Here is a 20695-nt window from a genome sequence, read left to right on the forward strand (position 1 = left end):
GTGGCACAAGCAGTATGGCATCTGCCTTGCCCGCACTAATTTAGGATGAACCAAGGTTTGATTCCCCAGCATCCCATATGGTCCCCCAAGCGGGAGCGATTTCTGAGTGATAGCCAGGAGTAACCTCTGAGCATCACAGGGTGTGCCCTCCCCCACCCCCACCACCAAAAGAAAAGAAGTAGCAGATATATGTTTGACCAAAGACTGAAAGGATACAGATTAAAAAATATATGTACAGGGGCTGGAGTAATAGCACAGCAGTAGGGTGTTTGCCTCATACGCGGCCAATCCAGGACTGACTTGGTTCGATCTCCAGTTTCCCATATGGTCCCCCAAGGCAGGAGCAATTTCTGAGTGCAGAGCCAATGGTAACCCCTGTCACTGGGTGTGACATATATATATATATACATATTATTTGGGAAGAAAGTAAATCATATTTGGGTGTTATTCTAAGCAGTACTCATTGGACCATGCAGTATCTTGCATCACAGCATGTACTCCAGCTTGTTATGTTAGCTCCCTGGCTTCAGATTTCATATTTTGAACTATTCTCCTGAACTCAATTTCATAAGATGTCAGAAGATAGTAAATATAGTTATATAGAACTCAGTCACCTAAGAAAGATTTTATATGCATAACCTCATTTTTCCTTTTCCCCAGGTAGTTGGAAATAAAGGCAGGATTAGGGATATTACATTCTGCAGATGGGAGGGATGAATTAAAATTCTTATTGTGCCTTGTGCAAGGGACACTTAGGTACTGTAATATGTGAGTGGAGAAAAATGCCAATGGTTTTCTTTAGTCTGCATGAGATTTTATTTTTATGATTTTTTTGGTTTATTTTTGGACCATACCTAGCAATGCTGGGGCATGCTGTGCAAAGGCATCTCTCTAACCCTCCTTTCTTTTTGTGGTACTGGGGCTCAACCCCAGAGCCAGGGTGATAGACAGAGGATAGGGAGAGCTTTTGCCTTGCACTGCCCTCTGCCAGTCAACCACATATCACCATATGTGGTCCCTTGATCTAATCAAGGAGTGATCCCTGAATGCAGAGCCATGAATAAGCCCTGAGCATAGCTGGACGTGGCCCTCCAAACAAACAAAATAATGTGAGATTATTTTAAAAGTCTTTGGCATCATTTGGCAGCCATTTTAATGGTTTACATTACAAGCACAGCTAACAAACAAAGTATGATTGTATTCAGGATTTCCCTTGCCTAAATAGGGGAGATATCACTAAAGGTATGGTTCCTTTACTTGGGGTCAAACAGCAGCCTCAGAATCCTGAATTCTACATTTCTGTCATCAACTACCATCAGTAAAATAGTCTTTGACTTCTCTGACCAAAAGGGTAGCTGAGAGTGGGTTGATCAGAGAATTAATAGTATAGCCAATAAGGAGCTTGCCCTTTAGGTGTCTGTGGGAATCCTCTCCCCCAATTTCTTGTTTATTCCACCTAAATGATAAGAACCACCCACAGCTGGAATGGGCAGGAAGAAGAGTCTGCTTGGGGGTGGGGGGAGAGAGGAGAAAAAAAGGAGAGTAGAGAGAGAAAAGAAAATCAGCAGAGACTCAACAAGGAGAATCATCAAAGGGGAGTCAGTCAGCAACGAAGCCTGAAGAGCCGCTGAAAGCAAGATAGAAGTAGAGAGAGCCAGAGAAGGAGTAGAGAAGGAGCTGCTAGGAAAAGGCTTAGCATAGAAGCCAGGTGAGGAAATGTACATGGTAGTAGGGACCATGAAATAAAGCTGGCTGACTCCTGGAACTTCACCTGACTGTTTTGGGAATTTCTCAGCCATCACCCTACAACCTTCAGACCTGCCAGGCCGTAGGGGCTGCAGGAGCCCAGCCAACTTTGATTTGCAACACCCCATATTGTCATCTTCCTAGCCCACAAAAAGTAATGTCTGAGCACAAATCTAGGTATAAGCCCTGAGCAGTGCCAAGTGTAGCCTCTAAATCAGTATAAAAATATAAAACCCAAATAAAATTATCATTAGATTGCTTGATATAGCTTTATTTGTATACCTATTTTATGTATCTGGGATCACATCAAAATTTATTGGGCAAGAAAGGTCATGAGTGGAAAATACTTAAGAAATCCTCAGTTAGGGGCCGGAGCGAAAGCATAGTGGTAGGGCTTTTGCCTTGCACTCGGCCAGCCCAGGACATACTTCAGTTCAATTCCGGGCATCCCATATGATCCCCGGAACCTGCCAGGAGTGATTTCTGAATGCAGAACCAGGAGTAACCCATGTGGCTGCTGTGTGTGATTCAAAAGCCAAAAAGAAAAAAAAAAAAAAAAAGGAAAGAAATCCTGAGTTAGAAAACTTAGTTCAGTCAATAACTAAGAAAAGAAGAAAAACAAGGCAAGTGTTCCATTAGAAGCTGAAGTTTTATTATAGGATAACAGCACATAAAGCACATCTAAAATTGATGTGTTCAATGCACTTTTAATAAAGGTAATGTAATATTAAAGGTACAGTTTCTAAGTACAATATAACAACATTCATATTAGAATGAAAATTGGAGTATTTAAAAGACAACATTAAATCTCTCTTTTTTACAGTTTGTATTTACAAAATGAATCAAAATATTTTTTTTTTAAATTCAGGGTTCAGTAAAATAACAAACAGCTGGAAATAAGCAGACTACTTTCTGAGTGAATTGAAAAGAAAACCCAATGTAAGTGAAAAGTTGGATGGTCATCGAATAAAGATCATTAGCAAAGTTTTAGTACAATACTCTTTTTAAGATCCCCCATAAATGGCTTGCATTTTTAGTGTGGCAGAAAAGGAGTTTTTACATACTGTACACAAAACAGACAGGATATATTTATAGGTACAGTATTACTATTTCCAAACTTGCGTGTATATTTACAGAAGGCTGAGTTTGTTACTCACAGAGTTCTGTGAAATTTGTGTGCTTAATTCTCAAGAGCTACACACAATTAGAATCAGCATTTCATGTGGTCTTTTTTAAACGTGACTTTAGCAGTTGATTGTAGAAGAAAGTGTTAACCATAAGGCTTTTCATACTTTATAAATTTAATAAAACAACCCAGGGAAAAAGTTTTACTGGGACGCACTTGTCATTTGACAATGATCAAATGGTGACATGTGTTGGCCATTGTGCAGACACAGAAACACAAACCCTCAAGAAGCTTAGGATACCAATTTGTTTTCTTAAAAAAAAAAATTCCAATATCTAAGCAAAGAATTAAGGAATGATGTGATTTATACTAAAAGATATTTCTCCTGAAACTGTACCCCCTTTATTTTAAAAGGTTAGCATTAGCTCTCATTAACCACATGATTGCATTTATAATTAAGATGACAGAAATCTTCCATAAAAATGGAACATGTCTAGAATTGTGGGTAAATACGCAGTGCATGAAAGCCAAGAATTGTGGCTTGAGAATTTACCACCTTCTATTACAAAAAGTGCAGTAAACAGAAACATTTGCTCTATATTTATAAATTGCTCAAAAATCTTTGCTAAAGATCTTATAAATTCATTAATATTACAGAACAATTCTAATCAATATTTAATAAGGTTAACTACATCCTTAGTTAGATATTTGATGTATGTTTTAACAATGTCAATAGTCTGTGAAACAGGTGAAAAGGTTTAAAGAAAGTTCTTTATTAAAATACTTGAAAATCAAAGGCCCTTCACTCAGTTCACAGAACTGGTTGAAGTCAGATTAAAACAGGACTAACTCTTGTTGAGATTGCTTTATATGACCCAAGTTCTTCTAGGATACTAGATGTCTCCTTAATTCTCCTGGTCCAGGTAAGAGTGGAGAAAGCTTATTAAGTCATCAAGCTTACCAAGGCTATTTTATTCAATTGACTATTTTCTATAATAGGAGCTAAATACCTAACACTGTTAAGTGCCAATATATTATTTTTTTTTGTTAAATCAAAAGAAAAGTATTGATCCATTAAATTCAGATGTTTCTTTAGGATCTTGAATTCTGAAAAATTATTTTCACTTGGGAAATATGATATGAAAGCCCAAAGGAAAATACATGTAAAAGCTAATATTCTTGCTCAGATTTACAAAACAAATTTACCTTATAGATGTCAAATATCCATAACTAAGGAAGTAATTTTATCCTAATTAAATATGCTCTAGAATAATTTATATAATGAGAGTATGTTTTTAAAGAGAAAAGCATGTCCCAAAACCAGCACTCTGATACAGCTGCTAGTTGGGCACAAGTAGATAGATATAGATATATATATGTATATATATACAAATATATATTTATACTCAGTGAAATTAACAAGACCCAAAGGTGGTATTGTCTAGGAATAAAAGGGATTTTCTTTTGTTCACAAAAGTAACTTATCTAGCACCACACATCAGAAAAACACAAAAATAGCACACTCTAGTTCTAAACAGCTATGTCTAAAATAGATTATATAGTAAAACCGGTATTATACAGCATATTGTGAATTTGATAAACAGATAAATATTTGCACTGAGTAGGCTGTTTATAATATAACATCTTCTTATCTATACAGAATGAAAGCCAAAAAGTTAACTGTATAGAGGTGTGCAGAACAACATTAAATATTATGACTCAAAAGCAGGGACGAAGGTAAATTTGAAAGAAGAGTAAGAGAGAAAATGTTTACAGGCCATTACAAGTTCTTAAGTTAATAGTAAATAAGGAATCAATTGCTCAAGTTGAAGAAAGCAGTAAACAAGAGATTGCATTTACATGCAGATGTCTAAAATTTGTATCTTTTTTAAGTCTATGCACAAAAGTCATTTGTTTTATTGCTTGACATTCAGTTATGGCTAGATTATTTAACCTATTTTTTTGTACTTTGGAAACAAGAATATTGTTAAAGGTGCCATAAAAATGGACAACATTGAAAACGGTTTGCAAATAAACCACCTAACACTGCAGTTCTTTATACATATTAAAAGCCTTGTCTGGGGTTTGTCATATGTTAAATATATTTAAACTGGGAAAATATGTTGTAGCTTGAAGCCTCCCATTGGCTCAAACATCCAATACAAAAACACATCTCCACAAAAGGAGCAGGCAGACGACACGGATACATTAAAAGAAGCAGCCAGCTAATATCCTAATGTTTAAAAATATACCACTGTTTTATAGGATATTTCAAAACATTGTGGATAAAAAGTTTTTGGATTCAGGAATACGTGTAGTACAGTACATACAGATTTTTGTGTGTGTGAAATAATTTCACTCTATTGCTCAAGAAGAATCTGCATTTACACATGTAACCTGTTTAATGATAACTAAGTTCTTATAAATAGTATTTATCCACGTAAAGAAATAGTAAATATGAAAGAAATAACCAATGAACACTGGAGAGAACTGAATTGCTCTTAGTAACAGAATGTCATGTGTATCATTATCACAGTTAATAGCGAGCTACCTGGCATTTAGCTTTCAGAAAGAAAAGCGTGTGACTGTTAATATGGCAAGAACACTAAATGTAAACAGAAAAATGGGTTCTAGGCATCTATTTAAAATATTCATATTCACTTTCTTAACATAAGACTCAATGTTACGTAGCATCACTGAAAAAGCACTTTTTGGATTGAATATTCTGCATTCATTTATAAAGAAATCAATGACAGAATATATTTATTGCTCTGTGTTTTGGTGGTGTGGTGAAACATGGAGACTGACTCCTACAATGTACGACTGGTATGAAGTCAAACTTCTGAATTATTTTAAATACAGTTCTGAGAGTCTAACAAAACTGTTTTCACACTAACATCCAGAAGCAAAACCAACTGCTTTGTAAAGACGATGATCATAACCCTTCTCATCTCTTTAAAAGAAACAAAAAGAAGCAGGTCTCTGCAATAAATCTGAAGGAATCTTATATAGGGACTAAGGATAGAATAAAGATGTGTATCATAAACTATTAGCAGTATATAAAGATTTATTATTGCAATTGATTTTCTAGACATAGAATCTAGTCCACACTATAATTTTAATAGGGTTCTACTGTGTCTTTGAAAAAAATGAGTGACATAAATATGTAATATATAAATGTCAATAGCTTATGTATATGCACATATCCACTCATATATTTCAAAAAACAAGGTAAAGATTTATTTTTCACCTAATAGAAATGGATAATTTCTCCAAATCATGCTTCTTTATGGAGTAAGAAAATATGTAAAAGCTTCTTCTGAAGATGTATTCCAGGTGTGGAAGTATCAAAGCCAGAAATTATGGTGATATTTACTGACTTTATAGCAAGTAATATATGGAAATAGGAGAGCAAAACTTTGTTTCAAAAGTGTAAAATGAAACCCTAGAAGCTGGTTCACATTGCTGTTATGCAGACAGTTTAGTCTGGAGGCATTAGCTTTTGTACAACAGATGTGAACGACAAAGGTAGACATAGAATTGTTTTACATCAAGGGACTTATTTGATTTTATATATCATTTTTGGTTTGCTTTTGTAGAAGACTGAAATCAACAGTTCTTTGCTGGTAAAAACAAACCAAAACCAAACCAAACAAAAAAAAAAAACCCAAAACCAAACCCCAAACATTCAAAGTCTTTACCTCTCTCACTGTGCTGATAGACAAGGCTCTCACTTCTACTGGATTTTGAAACATTTGTCCATCACAGGTAGAATGTGATAGAGCTTTTGAATGAGAATGGGACAGATATATTGATGTTTTGTCATTACAGACATGGTAAGTGTCATGTGCAGAATTTCTCATTGTTGGTCTATTGCTAGGTCTCTTTTGAACAGATTGAAATCAGATGGTGTTGCTATGAGAGTGATTTAAATTCTTTAACTACACAAGACTGAAAAGCACATATGTTTCAAACTCAACAAAATTAGATACTAGAGAAGAGTAGATGCACACATGTAGCTTTACAGTTCACTTGTGCCTTGGTGGGATAGTTTATTATCATTATTAACATGAAAAAAAAAACACAATTTATCCCAGTAGTACTGGCCACCCTGTTTGAAGAGTTTTAGGAGATCCCTGAGCACATCATTTCTGACTCTTAACCCCAACTCCAAAATGATAGGGTTTCTATTGTTGATATCAAGATGGATTGTCATTCACAGTTAGTCAATCATAAGGTGCTTATTTACCCTTTTTGTTCACCAATCAGCACAAAGAACTGTCAGAAAATAACTTTATTATTATTTTAAATTAATAGCACTGGAAGGACACATGATTTCAACAATCATTGTTGGAAACAGTGGCTTTAGGATGATTATCTGGCTGCCCCTCAACAAGAACAAGTGATTCAATCGACATGATTCAATCGACATTCCTTAGCCAAAAACAAAAGGCAAAAAAAAAAATAAAATAAAATAAAACAACCCCAAAAACAACTATACAAATATGTATTTTTCCCTGAGGGATCAAGGTACACCCGCAAGTGCTCTATGTACATATTGCACTAGAGAGGAATGAAGAACATGTGCAAAAAAGCAACAATGAGAGAAGCTTACATCCTACTTAAACCTTTTCATTTAAGATTCTACTAGGTTGTTTTGCATTTTGGAATGTCAGAACACAAACAGCTAATTCATTCCTTACTCTACAACTAAAAACATATATTTCTACTATGGCACATTTAGTGAAATAAAAAGTCACCTAAAGACAGATAGACAAATTCCATCAAGAAAATAATACAAAGTTTGTTTGTTTGTATTTTTTTTTTTAGAAAATTACATTACTTTCTTTCTTTGTTTCACATTACAAAATCTTTTTTTTTCTTTACACAAATCACATTTTATTGCAGGAATATTTCAAGTGCCATCAAATATTTATAGAAGGGTTAAAAAAATAGAAGTCTCTCTAAAGTGGTCCAGACAAGGCTTTGTATAGAATAAATCTTTTTTCCCCCATCTTCTAGTTTTGATTTACGTATTTTGAATACATTTCTTTTTATTTTCCATTGACACTTAGTAGCCTAGAAGCGGTCTGAAACACACAGCTCGTACATATGAATACTGTATACACACACACACATACACACACGCACACTCACGCAAGCATACTCCCTCCTCACTTGACCCTCAGCCCACCCCCTATGCTCACAGAAATTGGTATCCCCATTATAAAGAACAACCAAACTTAGAAGCAGTGTCTTAAAACTGAAGTTTTCTTAAGTTAGGAAGGGTGAATTAGGATGCTGAAGACTTAAAAAAAATAATCCATAGCTTTAACTCAAATTAGGATGCTGAATGCTAAAACAAAACAAGACAAAACAAAATCATATCTTTAACACAATTTGAAAATGTCCAAAAAAGCACTTTCATCTGCACTTTTGTTTTTATTGTAACCAAGGCCAGTTACTTCACGAAATAATGCAACCATTTGGACACTATTGTGACTGAAAGCATTCTTTTTGTACAAAAACCTTATTTACCCTATGTAAAAATATTATATAAAAGGTGTTATAGCGGCTGGGATAGCAATGATGTGGTACCAATCATTAAAAGCCTACTAGACGTTTAAGATTAGGAAACATCAATTATAAAAACTCTAAGAATGATTGTTCTGGCCTCACCCGGTAGTCCGTGTCATCACAAAATTCTTCTAGAATAAAGAGGAAAATAAAAATGCAATTTTTTTAATATCCTTTTCTGGACTCCATGTTGTTTGCAATTGAATTCATTTTTAATTCCAAATTTCAGCCTTCACCCAAATAACAGCTGTTCCTTCAAATCACTGAGCACACATCTATTATTCTATTCAAGTTGCACACCTCTGAGCTTTGCTCTTCAAGTCCACGCCCTGCTTTTCTTTCATAAAGACCGGGCAGCAGCTTCATGTCAATGCATCTTGGTTTACTCAAAAAGCAATGCCACCACAGCATGATTATTTCCAGGATAGAGCTTTGCCTTTTTTTAGTTTTTGTTTTTCTGGGTTTTTTTTGTCTTTGTTTGTTTGTTTGCATTGGGTTACAATCAAATTCTTTTCCTGGGAAAAAGAATTTCTTTTAAGTTCTGCATTGTGTTCTCTCTCACCCTTAGAGAAGTTCAAGATGCTCTTCTCTCCCAAATGGACACTGGAATTAGGTTTAGTTGCTCTTTAATGCACTAGCACCTGAGGCTGGTCATATTCAGAAAGCTTTGGTTAAAAAAGAAATTAATAGACTTTAATAAAAACCACCCCAAAGTTAGCGAATCTGAGTGAACCTCACCCCTCCAAACATCCCCCATAAAACCCAACCAAAATAAAACACACACCATTTAATCCTCACAGAGAAATAACAGGGAGAGGAGAGGGGTAAAAAGCACAAATAAATAACTGAAATAAGCTTGCTGCTTCTTACTGAGTATAAATACGATTTGATCTTTAAAGGATCTCAGCTTATTTAAATTAAAATCTGATTGAACTCTTTTTTGTCCACATATAAATACTATATGCTGATACTAGCCTCTTTATATAAGCATATTGATGTTTTCTGTCCTTGTAAGAAATTTAAGTAAATATTACTTTTATCTATTGATGGTTAAACCCTTATAAAAAACAGAAAAGCTTTAGATGCTACTTAGGCTTCAAACACACTTCTATATGACTAATTCCTTCCGACTAATTCCTTCCTTTCTTCCACATTCTCAGGAAGCACGTCAGAGGGTCAGTGGCATTAGAAGTAAGACTCTCAGGAGCCTGCATAGGGATGTGATATGGGGCACATTCCTGAGCAAGATTCCTGGAGAACCTTGGTGGTAAGGAATCTCTTCCTTTGTGGAGCAGCTTGGACACTCCCACCATGACTTTCTAAGATCTCTAGTTTCCTTTTCTGTATAAACAGGCTTTCGGATGGCCAACCAGCTGTTGTGGGGCGAGTCCCTCTCTCAATGCCTAAAAGCCACTTAAAAAAAAAAAAAAAAAAGTCAACCGATTTCTCTTCCCTTCCCCCTCACTGGGAATTCGTTAAAATAAAAACAAAACAACTCAACAAAACACAAAATGAAACAAAAAGCAACTCCATATTCCTCACCTGCATACAAAAGTCAAACAATTGTCTAAATACTTAATAAAATAAATTATAGTCCACAGTTTTCTAGTGAAGATAAATACAAAAGTCAATGTTCGCAGCTAGCATTCACTTCACTTCAGAGGCATAACACAGTCAATATTTAAGTAAGAAAAACTAGTTCAGCATGGGTGCCTTTCTCCCCCACCCACGACCCTGTCCATGAAGTTGGGAGAGTATCTAGAACTCAAGTCTCTACAATCTAGTCTAACTAGTTTCCCTCAGAAATAAATTCTCAGGGCTTCCCCGATTATACTAAGAAGACAGAAATCCACACAAGTAAATGCTTCCTGTCCTCACATACGTTTGCCACCTTTTTGCCCCATATACAATCTTTGGGTCCTTTTTATAATGAAAGCCAGATTTTCCAACAAATATTGTGGTTTTTGATTTGTTCTCAAAGCATACAAATCCCAAGTGGAGAAGGGGTCCCTGCAATGACTGAGGGTATGAAGTAACCCCCTTCCTCATCACCCACAAAGCGAGGCAGCATTTTCAAAGCTTTCCAAAAATCAGGTTCATGATCAAGCATTAATACATCTATCCTTAAAGTGACCACTGAAAGTGACCACAAGTTTAGGGAGAGTTCTGGTTTTCATTCCAAATTCATGGGCTAGGGGGAAAAAAGAATACAATACTAGGATTTCTAGATATGACCAGCCAGACTTTTAAAAGTGATTTTGTAAACAGCAGCATAAATACCTCTCAATGTACCTTCCAAGCCTTCTCAGTTAAACTTGTGTTTCTGGTGCACATACAACATGACAGTGAGCACGCTAGCAGTTTAAAGAAAAAAGGTGCAAAACAAAAGTGCCTTATCAATTCAACAGGAAAAGCTACACCAGTAACTACATTTTTATATTAATTAAAACAATATATAAACAATATCTCTTTTAGCTATATATAGTCTTCATGCCCATTTACCCTGTAATATATTATAATGCTATTGTTGCTAGTGCTATGGACCCTTTCATGCCATCCTGATGACTGGCAATAATCGGTGAAAAGAACAAAAACTTCCTTCATGAATCAAAGAGCAAGTTGTGCAAAGTGACGCCGTAGCCTCTGCTCTGCACACCAGCCACCAGTTATCGTTGGGTTCTGTGATGACCGACAGATTGGTGACTCTGTAGAAAGTCTGTGGGCAGTGAGCTACCAGAAAGGAAATCCTCTGATTTTAGTACCCTCCTTCTGTTGTAAACAGAGGCCAATGGTCAAGAAGCTGAGACAAAAAGGGTCCATATCTGTAGGCAGAATGGAAATCATATGCATGAGAAAAACAAGTTCAACTTTTATTGGTTTTCATTGTTTCCCCTCCTTTGCCTGACCCCATCACCAAAAGATGTGCAGTGTGCTGACGCTCCAGGTCTGTGCAGGGCCATAGAAAGTGTCTCGGTTAATTTTTGTCATTGATTCTCACGTGTGTACTTCAGACATTCGAGAAGTGCTTAGGTGATACAGTTACCCATCGATTTGCATTGCTGGCTCAAATTCTGAAGTGAACAATTCCTTGTATAATGGAGGAAAATGGAGTCGCACAATGTCTGGGTATATTGCTTTAAATGCCATGAGCTTTTCTGTATGTCGTCCACATAAGGCTCGTAATGTAGACACCTTGCATATTAACTGTAGGTGGAAGAAAGGACAGGGGTCAGAAAGGGACAGACATGAGAATCCAAAGGCTGGGTAATGGGATGATCTTTACAAATTCAGCAGAATGGCAAAAAGTACAAACATTCATTGGAGGACTGCTAAAAGAGAATGACAGATATAATCATATTCAAGAATACCAGGCACATATTAATTATGACTCTAAAGACATAATCCCCCCAAATGTTCAGAAGCAAAAGATACATGCACATTTCTCATCTCCTCCTCTTCTGATCTCCCCTGCTTTCTTTCACTTGAAAAAGCTCTTTCTTGGAAGAAAGATGGAAGTGGGGAAGAACCTCCTTTCTTTGTTGGATGCCAAACTAGTACTAGTCAATCTCAGGGTGAAGTTTTCTCTTAACAAAGAGCTCAGCTAAAAAAATTAATTTTGGGTCTGAGCAAAAACCTTGAGCTGAAAACACAAGGCGTAGTCAGAAGGCTTGAATGGAGGTCCCAGTACTGACCATTTGCCAGTTGAGAGCTTCAATAATAAATTTGATGAGGGCCCGGAGAGATAGCACAGCGGCATTTGCCTTGCAAGCAGCTGATCCAGGACCAAAGGTGGTTGGTTCGAATCCCGGTGTCCCATATGGTCCCCCATGCCTGCCAGGAGCTATTTCTGAGCAGACAGCCAGGAGTAACCCCTGAGCACCGCCGGGTGTGGCCCAAAAACCAAAAACCAAAAAACAAAAAACTGATGAATCAGGAAACATGGCTTATAAGTTCTTTTAGCAGTCTTAAGTGCTGCACAAGTACAGTCTTATTATTTCAACCCCAAACACAGATTTTCCTCAACACAGGGGAAAATAAACCCATAACAAAGGGGAAATACATTTACATATACAAAGATGTATGTCTACACTAAGCTATCAATCATCATATTAAACTAGCCTGCCTTTAACATGCTCAGAACCCTTAAATTCACCAACAGCTGAGTAACAATAATTTAACACAAAGCCTGTTTTATAATCAAGTGCTGAATAGTCCATACAACTCAGTGAACATGATAAAGACAGTAAGAAACTGTTTCTCTTGGTGGGGCCAGTGAAGTTCAGCTCCATGACATTGTGTTGGGCTGTAGATCACTAGTCTGGAAAAAGATCAAAATTAAAGGTGCACTGAAAATCTATAGCTTTACATCATCAAGAAGTCAAAATATTGAACCATCTTAAGGCAGGGACCACCTATCATCTGCAATCCTCTTTAAAGTGTGACTTTTCAGATCATAAATCTTGTACCCTCTAAAATAAAGAAGCCATATCCTAATTAAAAGTAGCCTTGCCTGGGCTTTTGGTAAGTTGAAGAGAGGAGAATTCCTCTTTTTATCTCCCATTCCTATCTCAAGCTCTATCTTAACTCTATCAAAGCTGAAACACCAATTAACACATAGTTTCTCTTCTCTGACCTATACCTAGCTACCAGGAGAAAAACAAACAAATAAACAGGAATAAAACCAATAGATTCAAATTATTCTCTCAAGCATACTACAAAATATTTAAAAACATATATTATTAAAAAAAAACAAAAAGAAAAAGTAGAGCTGAATTTTCTGTCCAAATACTATTAGCATTAGCACTAAAAGATATTAGCATATTTTAAATTGACATCATAATTATATTTTTATTGCAAAAATAATAATGAGCAAAAATAAAATACATGCTTTGAATACAGGGTAGTAATGGGAAATTGATGAAGAAAATACAAAAGTAATTTACCGTTGATTATTAATGAATTTAATGGAAGTAGAACTAAAATTAGAATATATAGTTATCTTGGTTAATTATTTGCATCCTTCGTAACTCCCTACTCCTTTATTCAAAGACTCTTTTACTAATTTACATTTAGGCGGAACATTATCTCAGCTTTATGCCCAAGTCTGGTGAAATAAGAGGGCTTCCAGAATGTAATAAGGCATTAAGAAAATCAGTTGCCCTATTATCAACAAGACACTTTATAGACAGAATTTAAGTGGAAATTTGGCCCAAAATAATTTTTTAAAGGGAGCCATTTCTTGCTTCTGAAACTCTTGCTTCTATCTTGGGAGCTGGACAGATATCTTATAAGGGCAGCTGGCAACCAACCATGATTCAGGCTACTGGAGCTACCCCTTGCTCTCACCTTTGTTAGTATTCCATCTTCTCGGTGATTCTTCTGTAGGACGTGTTGAAGAGCTAGTTGAATTTTCTGTTGCAGTTTTTCTATTTTAACCTTTTCTTGCAGCCATGAACGATCTAAACATGAGAAAGAATGATCATCAGTTTTCCTTTAACATGGTTTTAGAACACCTCCAGTTCCTTCTGAGTTAAGGCATAAATAAATTAGTGTTATTTAGAGATGAACAGGAAGTTTCACTCATCTTTTAAAAATTTGCTCCTATCAGGAGCCAGAGCAATATCACAATGGTAGGGTGTTTGCCTTGCACACAGCTGACCCAGGATGGACCTAGGTTCGATCTCTGAGGTCCCATATTTTTCCCCCAAACCAGGAGCAATTTCTAAGCACAGAGCCAAGAGTAATTCCTGAGCTTCACCGGGTGAAAGAAACAAATAAAAAACCTACAAAAATTTGCTCCTATCAGTAGAAAACTTATGAAGCCCATTTAATAGATGGCTAAATATTTCCATTTAAATAGACAGGTTAAAGATGGGAGAATCCTTACCCAGTCAATTAAATCTAGGGCCATCCTCCTGAGCATATGAAATAACCATGGCCCTTTAAACCTTTCCAATAGGTACATTTCAGGTTCAGAATTGGTATGAAATAGTCATGGCAATGCTGCTACCCTCTACAGTACATGTAAAGCAATGTTATAATCCAAAGCAACAAAAAGTATTAAAATTCCACATGAATGAATGGTTGGCCATTAAAATAAAGATTTTCTGCATGTAATTGCTAAAGTTAAGATGGTAACATTTCAAAACTCTAAGAGTGTGGTACTGAAAACATAGATTAAATTCTGATCAACTTGAGGATGATGTCCAAATGGATTTTATTAACAAATAAAATGTCTTTAAAATCCTTCGTATTATGGAGCCAGAGAGATAGTACAGTGGGCAGGATACTGCTGACCTGGGTTAGGAATTGAACCCTAACACCTCATATGGTCCCTCAATATCTGACTACAGTGATCCACGAGTGCAAAGCCAGATGTGCCCACAAAGTCAAATCAAACTAAATAAAAACACACTTGGGATAAAGTAGGGCAACCCTCTCTATTCAACTGTTATCAGGAAGCTAATTGTGAACTTGCTCAATTCTCAAGATTCTTATTCAGAAGAGCAGAAGTACTTCTATAAAGGGATATTATGGTTTTGTGTGTGTGTGTGTGTGTGTGTGTAGAGGGAAGCTATTTTTTGAGAAATGCAAATTTAATAAGGGTGACTATTCCTCTTGGCAGCTTCCAGAATATTTTGTAGTCACTGAAAGTGATATATCTTGTAAAAAAAATTCTTTGGGCCAGAGTGATAGCACAGTGGATAGGGCCTTGGTCTTCTATGCAGCCAAACGGGGTTCAATCCCTGGCATCCCATATGATCCCCTGAGCCTGCCAGAAGTGATTTCTGAGCATAGAGCCAGGAGTAAACCCTGAGTGTTGTCGGGTGTAGCCCAACTTCCTCCAAATCTCTTTTCTTGGACAATATCTTTGGATATCTTACCTGCTGACATCAGGACAAATGCAGAAAATAAAGCAATTTCATCTTCAGTCAGGTGCATAGAACATAAACTCTTCCCAAATTCAAATACAAAGCTAATGAAGTCTTCACAACCTGTTATGATCCAAATAAAGACAATGTAATTATGGTTATCGTCATAAGAGAAAAATATGGAAGGAGATGACAGAGTAAGTGGTTGATATTCTGAAGTGATAGTAAGAACATTTTTTATAACTTTGTAGGTTCAGATGTGTATTATGTATTCATATGAAATGACAGTTATGACCTACCTTCTATCATTTAGTTGTTTTAAATTTTGCTTGCCAATATACCTCAAATATTGTCCTATTTTATTAAAATATCCCATTTTATTTAAATTACAGAACTCCAAATTAAGTTATTTTTAAAGTATTTGCCCTAGTTTCAGTAAACTATATTTCCTTGTTATCTGCATTACATTCTATTTAAATGATTATTTGAGGAAAGGTAAGATTGTAGCCCTTGGCTTGATTTTCTGTATTGAATCATACCTTGTGCTTTATATAATTAATATATGTCCTGCAAATCTGATTCTTAAAATGTAGAAAATATATACTTTTTTTAACATAATTTTTATTTTGATCATAGTGGCTTACATATTGTTGACAATAATATTTTAGGTACATATTTACATAAAATCAGGGGGGATTCCCATCACCAGTTTGTACCTCTTCAATTACTAGCTGGAAAAAATGCAACTTCGATGGCAAAAAGCACTTGAGTTATTTGAGTTTTCTTTTTTCTTTTCTTTTTTTAAATAATATCTTTATTTAAGCACCATGATTATAAACATGTTTGTAGTTGGGTTTCAGTTATAAAAAAGAACACCCCTCTTCACCAGAGTTTTCTATTGTGATTCATCATCACGTAAAGAAGCCACAAAAGTCCTTAATACTTGTTACTTGATAAGCAGTTTTCACTTTGTTCACTATCAGTCTGCACCCAGCTCCCATCTTGTACTAAATCCCTAAGAGAAGCATAACGCATGCAACAGGTTTCTTACCTAAGGATTTGAAGACTTCAGGACTAGCATATTTTCCATCAAAGTACACGGTGTTATTTTGAGAGTCAAAGGCACGGCACATTCTGATAAACACCACCTCCAGAGAACCTGAACAATAACAGAAGTGACTTAGATGATTCAATATTGGTGAATTTCTTTGGTTTATTAATTTGGGAACCCACATCCAGTGATGCTCAGGGTTTACTATTGACTATGTGCTTAAGGATCACTCCTGGCAGTACTCAGTAGGGACCCTAAGTAGTGTAAGCAATTGAATCCAGTTTGGTTGCATGCAAAGAAAGCACTCTACCTCCTGTACTTATTTAACAGGTCCGATTGGTAAGTTTATTTTCAAGGCACTAATGAAACCTTTTTATGGGAGGGCAGTTCTCAACTATCTTCACTCTCCATCTGAAAGGATATGGAATGCATGTAATGATGAGCATAGAAGCCAAGGCCAATGAAAATATCCATTTCTATGTACGATATGAAAACCTAGCAATGGATGAATGTTTGAGTTCCACAATCTTCTTCCTAACCATTTTGCATAGCATTGGATCATAGAACAAAACATAGGTGAGGCTAAAACCCAGGAATACAGATTGAGTTTTTCCAATTTTTTTTTTTTTTTTACTTAGAGGAGAAAAGCAACAGAGGTGAAATTTTCCTGCAAAAGGCTCAAAAACCTTTCCAAATAACTGTTTCTGCTAAGAGAAATCTGAGCCCTTTTCACTGGCAATAGATAAAACCATTCAAGACACATTCCTTAGCAAGCATTTCTTTAACAGAGCAGGTAAAAAGCAGGTCAGAAAGCAATCTCAAGACTCACTGGTAAAGCACATACCTGCTTTGAGAAGCACAATTTGATCGTTTTGACACAGCTCCATAAACCCGTCAATGCGTTTGGCGAACTCCACCACATACTGTATCGCTTCTGTGATCTTGATGGAACACAGCTGCCACATCACCTCCCGCTGCTGTTGGGGTGAAGTACATGAACAGACATGGTGACCCACAGCCTTGGCACAACTATCTCAATGTTCCTGCCTTGTAAAATCTGACTTTGGAAGTGGATTCAGAAAGGTGAGCAAATTTTTCTTTTTTTTTTCTGAGGTGGGGGCTACAAACAGCAGTGCTCAAGACTTATTTCTGGCTCTTTCCTCAAGAATCACTCCAGGCAGGCTTGGGGGACCATATGGGGTGCCATGAATTTGACCCAGGTAAGTCACATGTAAGGCAAACACTTTACCCTCTGTACTATGGCTCTAGCCTAAGGTTGGCAGGTTTTATTTTATGTATTATTTTACTGATCTGGGGCCAAACCCAGCAATACTCAGGGATTACTCTTAGCTCTGCACACAGTCATTACTCCTGGCAGTGCCCAGGGGACCATAAGGAATGCCAGAAGATCAAACTCAGGTAGGACACATGCAAGACTAACACAGTATCTACTGTGCACACCTTACTTGTTGAACTATCCAGCCCAGAGGATTAGATTTAATAATCTGTATGGTCCTTCCTAAACCAAATGTCTATGATCAAAGAGAACTTACAAACTTTTATTAAATGCAGCACGGATACTTAAGTTCCCCTTCTCCATCCATTTCTTCCTCACAGAGGGAGGCTTTTTTTCTGTGTTTCATAGAAAAATGCCAGTAGCTGCACTATTTGTCAGTCTCTTGGTTCTCAGTTCTGTCTGAGTTATGATTCTAGCTTCCAAAGCAATTTGGATGCATACTCTCCAAACTTCTTTATAGCCTTTGCTCACAGGGCATGCTGGCATCTCATTAAGGTGATAAAGCTCCAAGTACATGATCAATTCTGAAGGAAAGAATGTTTGGGGGGTTTCCTTCAAGTGATTATTGATCACTGGATCAATAGCTCAATGCCAGAGCCCCAGGATGCACTTCTGTCAGGTCCTGTAGTTGTAGGATTATCCAGGCAACCCAGTGGTACTAGGGGATAAGGTAGGTCCACAGCCACATTTGGTGGGGTTGGGGCTTTCAGAGCTGCAATCCAGTAAAGCCAGGAGACCTTGTGGTGGTTAGATATTGGACAAGGATTGGCTGCATATAAGACAAGAACCTTAACCCCGGTCCTATCTCTCTGGTCCCAGAAGCAGATTTTTATTTGTTTTTGGGTCACACCCAGTGATGTTCAGAGGTTACTCCTGATTCTGCATTGAGAATTACTCCTTGTAGTGCTCAGGGGCCATCTTCAAGGCAAACTCTCTACCCACTCTGTACTGGTGGTGCTCTGGACCCATGGAAGCAAGATTTTTTTTTTAACAGAAATCTGTTGCCAAACACTTATTTGTCTGGTAACAGACACTCATTTATTGGTCTGTTTGTTCTTTTGCTAATATCTTCTTCTCTCTTTCCCACATTGCCTCAACCCTCAGTAAAATTTCCTCTAAGTATACCTTGTTTTGATAGTTTTCAATCTCCTCTTGAAGAAAAGTTTGCCACGTGATCTGCTGGAGCTCTTCTCTCAAGTACTGGCAAGTTTCCAGATGTGACTTAGATATATTCTGTGCAAGGTGTTCTAAGAAGAAAATTGGAGATCAAGGCCATGTACTGTCAGGTCTTTAATACATTTCTAATGTTAAAAATAGTGAGTAACATACAAAATGAGTTTTTATTTCTACTCATTTAAATAAGCAACTTGAAACAAGCCTATATTTTGGAACATCAGGTAAGAAACATACTTTTGCAATAAGGCCTGGTAACTTCAAAGACCATTCTGATTGGTTTTGACCTTCAACTTGTTCTGTGACCATCCTGAATAACCTTGACCTTGTTCTGTGTCTCTACACAGAGTTTGAAAATGAGCAAACATTGACCTTGATAGCTGTGAGAAATGACTAACACAACTTCTTCCTGGCATTTTTTTAAAAGTGCATCTTTCATATACATGAGTATTTACTATGGGAAAATTTTGGATGGCAACCATGTCTCTTATTTTCCTTACAAATAGAACAAGTATAACTGAAAATCTGTGTTTAAGAACTCAATTCTGGAGTCTGACTGTGTGGGTCTAAAAATCAGGCCTACTACTTATTAGTGATGTGATCTTGAATAAGTAGCTTAAACTCATTTTTTTTTAATTTCCTCACATATAAAGTGAGTAAAACAGTATTACAAAAGGCTTCTCTACAAATTAGATTAGTTTAGCATTTAGAATCAGCTGAGTACGGGGTCGCAGCCCAGCACACACACACTAAACAACATTTGTCCACATGATACTGGTGTGTTACAAGGATTTGAAGCTATTATAAGAAATAGACACAAAAGAAGTTTCTCTAGAAATTTATAATCTAGAACACACATAAACACATTAAAAGAATGATTCGTGACATCGGGGAATTAATTATTCATGACACTGAATTATAGGAGAAGAGAAAGAATACAAGATAATTGTTAGGAAAGGACAAACGGGTTGGTAGAGGTAGGGGTTGAGGGACGCTTCTTGGTAGAAGTGAAACATGTGAGTTGAACTCTAAAAAATGGATAGATATTGGCAGGCAGGAGGAAAGTAAAAATGGGCATATGGATAGTTTATCATTCAAGGGATGGTTGGTGAAGGGGACAAAAATAATCTTTAAGGAAGAGAGGCAGAAGGATAAGTTTGAACGAGTAAGTAAAGTCAAATTGTAACTGGTGAACTTTAGAACTGAGAGTCTGGACTGGATTCTCTAGGGGGCGCTGCCACACAGCCTACTGTCAATGGAGAAATAAAAGGAGCAATTTTGTGATTGGCAGCTTGGAGGAGCGGCCAGAGGGTTAATGAGATGGTGTCATCTAAAAGTGAAAGACTAGGGAGTGGAGTTTATTGGCTATACTTGTTATGGAAGGGGAAGGTCAGTTTTCAAAATGTATGCAGAAGGGAAGAGGAAAGCATAGCTGAAATCCACACTCACCAAACTATTCTTCATAAGACTCAGTCTAGACTAGGAAAGTAATTTAAAAATTCTGCTGCTGGGTCAGAGTGAGAGGAGTTAGGGGTTTGCTCTGGGTTTGACTCCCTGGCATCCCATATGGTTCCCACCACCAGGAGTAATTCCTGAGCACAGAGCCAAGAGTAACCCTTAAGTGTCACACAGTGTGACCCTAAACTCCTAAATAAATAAACAAATAAGTAAAAGAATACAAATTGTCAACATGAATAGGGTTGCTATTTTGGAGATTTGTTACTTCTCTGTCAAATAAAATCAAACTTATATAAAAACAGCTCACCTATAGGAAACTTGAATCTAGACTCCTCTTAGACCCTCTTAGACACACCTGAATGGTCCTACTTGGTAACACACACCATGGAAATAAT

At 36.7% G+C, this 20695-nt stretch overlaps 1 protein-coding gene across 1 annotated transcript in view; it reads right to left on the reverse strand.

Moving 5' to 3' along the window:
- Positions 1–10390: 10390 nt before the first annotated feature.
- The window catches only part of RORA (RAR related orphan receptor A), a 94957-nt gene continuing 84652 nt past the window's right edge, over positions 10391–20695 (reverse strand). Inside the window, exons 5-10 of the mRNA XM_049773667.1 lie at positions 18795–18916; positions 17217–17349; positions 16373–16480; positions 15334–15444; positions 13796–13908; positions 10391–11653 (exon numbers count right to left, since the gene is read on the reverse strand). Of these exons, the coding sequence (XP_049629624.1) occupies positions 11489–11653; positions 13796–13908; positions 15334–15444; positions 16373–16480; positions 17217–17349; positions 18795–18916 (752 nt within the window). The 3' untranslated portion in view covers positions 10391–11488. The remainder of the gene's footprint in view (positions 11654–13795; positions 13909–15333; positions 15445–16372; positions 16481–17216; positions 17350–18794; positions 18917–20695) is intronic.

The sequence above is a fragment of the Suncus etruscus genome, chromosome 5, assembly GCF_024139225.1.
Source record: "Suncus etruscus isolate mSunEtr1 chromosome 5, mSunEtr1.pri.cur, whole genome shotgun sequence".
Lineage (NCBI taxonomy): Eukaryota > Metazoa > Chordata > Mammalia > Eulipotyphla > Soricidae > Suncus > Suncus etruscus.